General features: G+C 39.0%; 1 protein-coding gene across 1 annotated transcript; it reads right to left on the reverse strand.

Annotated features, from left to right (window-relative positions):
* Positions 1 to 1,382: 1,382 nt before the first annotated feature.
* LOC127653674 (claudin-10-like) lies at positions 1,383 to 8,665 on the reverse strand. Its single transcript, XM_052140442.1, has 5 exons — positions 8,446 to 8,665; positions 1,972 to 2,133; positions 1,801 to 1,882; positions 1,595 to 1,699; positions 1,383 to 1,533 (listed from the first exon to the last, which is right to left on the reverse strand). Exons 1-5 carry the CDS (start codon positions 8,663 to 8,665, stop codon positions 1,383 to 1,385), a joined length of 720 nt encoding a protein of 239 aa, XP_051996402.1.
* Between the last annotated feature and the right edge of the window lie 690 nt (positions 8,666 to 9,355).

The following is a 9,355-nucleotide window of genomic DNA, read 5'->3' on the forward strand; positions in this document are numbered from 1 at the left end:
TTTTAAGGAAGTATATGACAGAACAAGAGGACTCTGCCAACCAGCAGCAGCCCACACACTTGAAAGCTCTGAAAACTGGGGTCAGAGTGTAGGGTTTCCACTGATCAGGAGGTGAGGAGTGACTCCAGCTCCGGAGCAATATGTGATTTCCGACTCAATTTCCAAATAGAGACAGTATGTTCTCGTGGTCAGTGAAGCGCAGCTGTGGTCCCTGTCTTCTCCGATAAAGTCTGTCATCAGTTCACCAGACTTAAGGTATAGTGCATATTCCCAAGTGAAGCTGTTTGGCAATTAATTTGACTCAGAAAGCTTTCTTGAGATTTCTGATGGGTAATGTATACACTTCAAAAAAATGTACTTTCACTATGGTCAGCTTTACTCAATCATCCCAAGTTCACATTACTCAAAACCAACTGAAATGTAATTAATTGAGTTGATTCAACTAAGTATATTGTCAGCTTTGCTCAATCCATTTTTGTTGGGACAATATGAATATTAGTGCTTAAATAACTGAAACTGGACAGAGGATTTTTAGTTCCCAGTTTGCTTTACATGGAACTCGACAGTGTAAGTAAATGTTAAAATTAAATGTTATTTTATGTGTCTTTGTGTAAGATGAATATAAAGAGGGAGACTTGTTAGTGTTTTCTGTTTTTTTATGTTGAGATGTAGAAGAATTTCTGTAATGTTGTTATGGGTGTCATCATCATGTTGAAGAGTTTGAGCCTGAGTTGAGGTCCAATACATATGGAGTATGCTACACATTGCTTTATCCATTGAGCAAATGCTATGCTAAACACATCACAGTGATCAAGTTGCACTCAGTACTGCTTCCTACCATGTAATTAGTGTGCTAACATATACTGTAATTAGCTAGCATGTCATTAAAAGAGTTTCTTTTTTAGTTATTTTGACACATTCAATTTGGTTGGGTTTACTTGATTCAGTTAGGTTCTCTCTACTTTAAATATTTAAGTTGAAATTATATGGTCATTTTACTTAAAGAAAACTAATTTCAAATGTGTGGAAAACTGTCCATGATTGAATCAATTTCAGCCAAAGAGTATTTTTTGAGTGTTGGGGTGAAATTGAGTGCAATGAAATGATGCATATAAGGGTTTTTCTCTCTCTCAAAAAAAGAGAAAAGACATTGATTATAGGCATACATTATCAAAATGACTTCAGAATGTATTGTTGGTGATAAAATGCAATATTTAAAAGTTCCTTGTGGATTTACCCCTGTAGAATGTACGTTTCAGAAGTTTAGTTTGCATTTGTGCAACTGTCTTTGCTACAAACGATCAAAGCCGCCTAATACAAGATCTCTGCAGGTGTTAAGGCTTCATTTGTTATAATTTCCAGGTGTTTTGAGGATGCTTAAATCAAACATATGCATTCCTCCCAATCTGTCTGCCAGTGAAGATCTGTCCTGGAGCATTTTTCTGAAGAGGCTCGGAGTTCTTGGTGTTTGTGGTGACCTTGTTTTGTGTTGATATGAAAGTGTGCTCCCTGTCGAGGTTGACATTGTAATTTCTCAACCTGTTAGAGCAACTAATAAAACAACAGGTCAGTATTGTAAGAATAAGAATTTCACCTAATCCTGAATCCCTCAGTCATGGAAAAACAAAAGATGAAGCCTCCAAGAATACCAAGAACAGATCCAGACCAGCCAGTGAACAAGGCTGCCCCAAGTTCAAACCTAAACATAGATAGAAAGAATACTGGTGTTGTAATTAGGTGGACGGTATTCGCCTACTAAACCGTGCAGCAAAAATCTTAAAATGGGATTGAATTTCTTACTTCTGTTTTACAAATAAGGGGTCAAAGAACTCAGACGTTATTCTGTGTGCATACAGAAAGCAGGAAGTCATGGAGCAGATTCCTGCAGAGAGGTTGGGTGTATAGTTATAGGGTACTGTCATTTGGACAAATGGGAAATCATCATTATACATTAAAAGCTAAGTCTGATACCACTTATAATAAAGTGTAGACCACTTAGGCAGGTGATCCTGGCTTTGGTGGTCTCTGAGCCCCCTATCTTAGTACACTTCATGCCCACTAGAGCCAGGATAGCTCCAAAGAATCCCAGACACACAGCTGAGATCATCAGCCCACGACAAACTTGGATATAAGCTGCAGGAACAAGAGAGCAGTAGTAATAAATTCCATAGGAAAAATATGTGATTATGATTACTTTGAGGGTCATTCTCAGGAAACAACATGACAACATGGAAAATCAACATGTATAGCTTCCGAAAGTTCATGTGCTCTGAAATCAACCCCATACTGCCGAATTACTGACAAGCGCCATCCCCCAACAGACATTTTTGCATAATTTCAACTGTGGTCATCTTTTGCTCTAGCGCTACTGAAATGGGATATTTTACTCCATTGACGGTTAAGTTTAAGTTTAAGGTTTGGACTGGGGCCTGGGTAGCTCAGCGAGTAAAGATGTTGACTACCACCCCTGGAGCCGCAAGTTTGAATCCAGGGTGTGCTGAGTGACTCCAGCCAGGTCTCCTAATCAACCAAATTGGGTGGTGATTCTACGCCCCTGTCCTCAACCCTGTAACATTTAACCCCATTAAATTGAAAATGTAACAAAAATTGTCTTTTTTTTCTTTTCTTCTTTTTTTAATGAACGGAGAGATACCAGAAATAGTTATCTGTTCAAATTATAGGTTTATACATTCCAAGTCTTTTGTGATTGAAATGTGCACCATTTCCTGAAAAAGATTCTGAAGGTCTTCATTAGAGCTGCATTATTCAAGAGATGGATAGTATATTAGACAAAATAATTTTAGAGTAGGTTTAAAAGTGGGTATTTTTTACACTCACAGCATCATCTTAAGGCAGCACGCTGAGGTAAGTTTTGGCCCTAATGATAACACATGATTTTCTGTGTAATGTGATGGCAATTTTTAGGGTGATTCTATAAATATGGGGTCTTATGACATCAGTTTTTAAGTGTACATTTTTAAATCAGAGCAGCAATATATCAGTGCGCTTTGTCCCACGTCCCACATGTCATAAGCAGTGTTTACGCATTTACCCCGTGCCCTTGCGGGGGTACTGGAAACTATCGCAGCTACTTCAGGCGGATTAACTGAATAAATCCATGTAAACATCCAAGTTAAGTGTAAATCAATGCCATTTCTGTGCATACACAGCGAGGTGCGCAGGGTGCGCGCGTGAGAGATGTGCGGGCGCAAGGCGATCGTATGGCGAAGAGAGACAGCAGTGTCCGAAATTGTTCACTTGTTCACTATTTCCTGTATAGTGAATGGCAGTTCCCCATCTGTCGCTCTCTCAACGTTGTGTCGGAGAAGCGACACTAGGGGTCGCTCTTGAGTGCCGAATATGCCTCTGATCCACGAAAAAAGGCCAGTGAGAAGTTGGCAGATAGTATTTGCATACCCCGCCCCTGGACATACGGGTATAAAGGTGAGGAAATACTATGAGTTCATTCAGAAATTTTCTTCGGAGCCGATGGTTGTGCATGCTGTTTGCTACGAGTCACACCTGTTCCTGTATTCCTCTGATGCTGTGCATGCTGTTGGATTGACGGCGCATTACAGCGGCTTTCTCCTTCCTTGCACGGCAGTGCAGTTGCCCCTGGACGTTTCGACAGTGCAGCAACCAAAACTCAGAGTTATTTAAAAGAGTGATTTTCTCTAAAAGAGTATATTTTCACTAAAAGAGCAATACACAGCAGCGTTGAACGTCCTTTTCAGGACGCCTCTTTCTAAAGATGCCTTTCCGCCCCTGTGTAGTTCCCGGATGCGGTAGAGTGCTCTCCGCTTCAGACGGCCACAGGTGTTGTCTCGTGTGTCTGGGCAGCGTTCACACCGAGGCTGCGTTTGTGGATGGTTCATGCTCTCACTGCGAGGGCATGACCATGGCAACGTTACGGTTGTGGCTCGCTTTCAATAGAAAGCAAGCCACTCCATCCGCCCCCCGCATTGCTCCTTCTTCCCACGGGATTGAGGACGATGTGGCTGGCGCTGGAGGCGATCTGGGGATGGCAGCGGGTGCAGCTCTGCCGGGTAAGCCCCCTCGGACGGCATGCTCGTTGACTCCCGTCCATGATTGAGGTAACAGTGGCTCGCCTCACAGCCAGCCTGCCTATCCTCTGGAGCTCGAGGTGGATGAGCTCGCCGCTGCATCGGAAGAAGCCGGCATTTACCGGAGAAGCCGGCATCCGCATACTCAATTACCTCCATGTCTGGCTCATACTGCCCCACTCCCGAGAGTTACTATGTGCTCACAGAGACCAGGTGCTCAGGCACCTCAGCCACCTGGGTCTTCAGGTCAACCGAGAAAAGTGCAAGCTCGCCCCGGTTCAGAGCATCTCTTTCCTCGGTATGGAGTTAGACTCAGTATCAATGTCAGCACGCCTCACCAACGAGCGTGCGCAGTCGTACACGGCTCAGCACATGGCGTGATTTAAATTGGACCCCTAGTGTCGCTTCTCCGACACAACGTCGAGAGAGCGACAGACAGGGGGAACATCTAGGTTACGGATGTAACCTCCGTTCCCTGATGGAGGGAACGAGACGTTGTGTCCTCCCGGCCCCGTCGCTGAGCCGAGCCACTGTAGTGGCCGGACCATTTCCGGCTCCTCAGAAAAATCCTGAATGAACTCATATGAACTCACCTTTATACCCGTATGTCCGGGGCCGGGTATGCAAATACAATCTGTCAACTTCTCATTGGCCTTTTTTCATAGATCAGAGGCATATTCGGCGCTCAAGAGAGACCCCTAGTGTCGCTTCTCCGACACAATGTCTCGTTCCCTCCATCAGGGAACGGAGGTTACATCCATAACCTAGATGTTAGTGCACTATATCTCATCAGTAAGTGAACAAAATGAGTAATTGAATTCGAAAGCTGACGTACACACAAGCGTCGGATCTCTAGAGCTGTCACAGAAACAACATCACATATGAACTTTTAAAATACTTGGGCCTTACTTGTTATTATTATTAAATAATATATTAATACAATAAATCTTCATTCTGTTTGTCTTTTTTAATATAAACTTTGTGTTAATATAAAGAGTAAACACATTTTATACATACATTTAAAAATGTATCTGTATGATTTGTCTCTCTATATGTTATGTTATTTTAATCCAGTAATGATTTGTCAAAAAGTAATTTAATACACTCAGCATAAAAGTAAACATTGCAGGAGTGAAGGAAGCAGTAAACTCCCAGCTCGTACATCTTCCCTGTGGTGGATTGTGGGCAATTAACCATCATCGAGTGTACATCAAATGTACACTCGAAATTAGAGTGCATTGTGGGTAATAATGAGTGAACAAAAGTGGCTCACTCAGAATTAAGACAATCCTACAAAATGGCAGACAAGTCATGCTCGAAATAGTGCACTATATAGTGGATAGGGGGTGGTTTCAGACACAGCGAGTGTTCACCGACCGGTCTTGGTCCCCTACACACTAGGCTGCATACTCTGCGTTTAGACAGCGGTGGTACTGCTGTACAGAACTAGTGATCTAAATACTTATGACACTGAAAACTGTAACTAAGCTGAAATAAGAATCCGCGCAGGACTTTAAAAGCTATAAAATAGCTAAAGAAGGCATTAATAAAGCATGATTGTGCTTTGGTTTATATTTCAGCATTATATACAATGTCCTTGTGGGACATTTTCAAATTTTCACCATAATAATTACTAGAAATGTTTCCACACCTCTCTTATTTACAAAATCATCCAGATCTGACAAGAGCCCTTAAAGGGATAGTTCACCCAAAAATTACAATTCTCATTATTTACTATCCCTCATTCCACCTTTCTTTCATGTGCTGAACTCAAATTAAGATTTTTAGAAGAATTTCTCAGCTCTTTTGGTCTATACAATGCAAGTGAATGGGTGGCAACATTTTAAAGCTAAACAAAATCACATAAGTCAGAATAAAAGTAATCCATAAGACTCTAGTGGTTAAATCAATATCTTCAGAAGCGATGTGATAGATGTGAATGAGAAACAGAGAAACAGATCACCTTCACATTCTTCTTGTGTTTTTGGTGATTCAAATTATCTACATATCACCGCCCTGCTGTCTGGCAAAAAATTACAAATATTGATCTATTTCTCACCAACACCCATCATATCACTTCAGAAGATATGGATTTAACTACTGGAGTCTTATGGATTACTTTATGCTGCCTTTATGTGCTTTTTGGAGCATAAAAATGTTGGCCTACAGAGCTCAAATATTCTTCTAAAAATCTTGTGTTCTGCAGAAGAAAGGAAGTCATACACATCTGGGATGGCATGAGGGTGAATAAATGATGAGAGAATTTACATTTTTGGGTGAACTACCTCTTTAAAGTGATAGCTCAGCCATAATTTAATATTCTGTCATAATTTCCCTACCCTCATGTGTTCCAAACCAGTGTGATGCTTTGCATTATGTGGAACACAAAATATGTTAGACAGAATGTTAGGGACTGACATTCTCGCTCACCATTCACTTTCAAAATATAGAGGAGAAAAAAACATTCACTGAAAGTAAATTGTGACTCAGGCAAACATTCTGTCTAATATCTCCTTATTGTGTTGCATGGAAGAAAGAAAGACATGTGGGTTTGGAACAACATGATTGTGAATGATGACAGAATTTCCATTAATAATAATAATTATGTATATATCTGTACATGTTCAATGTGTATTATGTAATGGAATATAGTGGAGAAAACATCTATCATGTCATTTGAGAAAGTAAGCAGTTACTCACTACTTGAGTACTCTTTTAATTGGATACTTTCTTACTCAAGTAATTTTTGATGTTAGTACTTTTACCTCTACTTGAGTTATTATCTTTTTAAAGTAATTGTACTTTTACCTGAGTACAGTTTTTGGCTACTCTACCCACCTCTGGTAGCCGTCAGGGAGGATCCCGACACTGTCACTGATCATGAGTCGCTACAAATATTCACAGCCTCAATAAAGATTCTGTAATTCTGAGTTAAAAACAGTACTTGCTTTACTGTCTGATTTTGCATGATGCCTGACCTCAGGTAATGAATGTGTCTGTGTGTTTCCTCAATATTTTGGATGTGCCATCCAAACATAATTGAGTCAATGCATGCTAGGGTCATTAAACCCTCTGTTTGCCTACTTGCCTTTAGGATAATAATTATTTGCAGGTTGTAACAGGTAATGTATCATGGTCATTAAATCAAATAATTGGCAAGTGAGAATCTCTTGTTTGAAATTCTAAGTTGCATTCTTAAATCTTTGTCAGTGTCATGTAAAATGCATTATGCAACATTTTAGCATCCTATTTAAATGGTCAAGTGAGCTGTTTCCACTTGTTGTGTTGTGGTAGTTCCTGCCAAAACAGCATTAGGGCAATCCAATACCATGCCACTCTTTTTCCGAACAATTAGACATCTGCACTTTCTGGAGGGAAAGAACCAATAAATGCACAGCAATATCATTTACTTGCCAACTAACTCACATTCACACACACACACACACACACACACACACACACACACACACACATACATACACACACACACACACACACACACACACACACACACACACACACACACACACACATAGTTTTTCCATTCTTTTGAGGACTTACACATTACTTCTATTGTTCATTTACTAATTTTATTATATTTTCTATCCCCTTACTATACGCTAACATTAAACCCACATCTTTCTCAATTTTTACATATTCATTAAGACATTTTGTATTATAATTATTCCTCATGGGGACCAGCCAAAGTATAATCCGCTTTGTTGGTGATTTCAGGTTTTACTACCCAATATATTTTATTCATATACATATACACACAAACACACACACACACACACACACACACATATATATACAGTATATACTTGTACAGCAAATATATCAAATACACTGTATATATAATGCTAATTCTACAGAATGTAAATTTTTTTGTAAATATAGTAGTTAGCTTTGTATATACTGTGTGTATACAAATATAAACAGTATATATATATATATATATATATATATATATATATATATATATATATATATATATATATATATATATATATATATATATATACATTATATATATATATATATAATTTATATTTTATATAATATATATATAATATTTACAAGAATTATATTTTTATATATAGCTGCCCCTAAAAAAATCTTAATCCTACCCTTAAAAGACACTTACAATACTTCAGAATAATAAATAAATAAATAAACAGTATGTGCATTATTTATTCATGGATTTATTTATTTTAAATTCAGGGCCTCACCGAAGTTCAGATGTAGCTAATTTTGGGGACAATTTTGTCCATAAACCATAGCTATTTACACACACACACACACACTCCTATTTAGCCATATAATTAGACAAGCAAATAAAAGTCAAACAAATTATTAATAAAAGGAAAAATCAAAGTACCATCCAGTGCAAGCATAGAAGGAAAATCCTTGCAGTTGGAAACTCCAGTGGAATCTGTAACACACGTCTTCCAGAGATTTGACCAGAAGGTTGCTGTGGTGATGACTGTCCCATCCACAGGTGACACTTTCCAGTAATCAGTTGGGAGCGTGGAGGAAATCAAAACCCAGCCAGAAATGGTGAACAGGAAGGCAACAATTTCTGTTGCCATGTTGCCCATTTTCCGTTGTGCTTTCAAAGTTAGTAGAACGTCTGCTGAGAATCAACAATTTCAATAGGTGTGTTCAGTCTGGACTGAACTGTCTATTGCTGGTTCTTTGCCCCAAAGTTTTATATTCAACAGGGAGAACCTCTGGCTACTAATCTTTTCAACAGCTGACCAATAGCCTTTTGTTATCACATTAACTTCCCACTACACCACACACACACACACACACACACACACACACACACACACACAAACATCACTCTGCAAGAATCATTTTAATTGAGCCGGCAAAGATGCTGGAGGTCAGGAGGTGAGTACATTAAAGATGAGCGTAATTGGAAGGGCCTGATATATCAACACCTTCAGCAGATGTTGAGGAAGTGATTGTTCAGATAAGAAAAAAGGGTTTGATGTTAGAGATAAAACGTTGTATCTGATGAAACTATTTCAGCATGCATCTAGGATTCATTTGTTGGACCCAAGTAGAGGTTCTACACTGAGAATACAATGCTATCTAGAGGTAAGAATGTGAATACACTGTTTCTGTCAGAGGATTGTATTTTTTTTTCTCTCTCTTTCAAAATTATTGTGTAATAGTGTATAAAGGCTAGTCAAAATGGTGCCAAACCTTGCCTTCACCATTTATTTTGTTACTTTTCAAATGCATTGGAATTTCATGAAGATTTCTGTAGGTTATATAAA

The sequence above is a fragment of the Xyrauchen texanus genome, chromosome 13, assembly GCF_025860055.1.
Source record: "Xyrauchen texanus isolate HMW12.3.18 chromosome 13, RBS_HiC_50CHRs, whole genome shotgun sequence".
Taxonomy (NCBI): domain Eukaryota; kingdom Metazoa; phylum Chordata; class Actinopteri; order Cypriniformes; family Catostomidae; genus Xyrauchen; species Xyrauchen texanus.

Bases quoted from the DNA above. Each gene is read 5' to 3' on its own strand.
- LOC127653674 (XM_052140442.1), bottom strand. From the start codon at position 8,665: ATGGGCAACATGGCAACAGAAATTGTTGCCTTCCTGTTCACCATTTCT. The intron at 1,883-1,971 runs GTATCAGACTTA...ACCTCTCTGCAG, and splicing joins TCTACACTTTATTATAAGTG to GAATCTGCTCCATGACTTCC. The intron at 1,700-1,800 runs GTAAGAAATTCA...ATCTATGTTTAG, and splicing joins CCCTTATTTGTAAAACAGAA to GTTTGAACTTGGGGCAGCCT.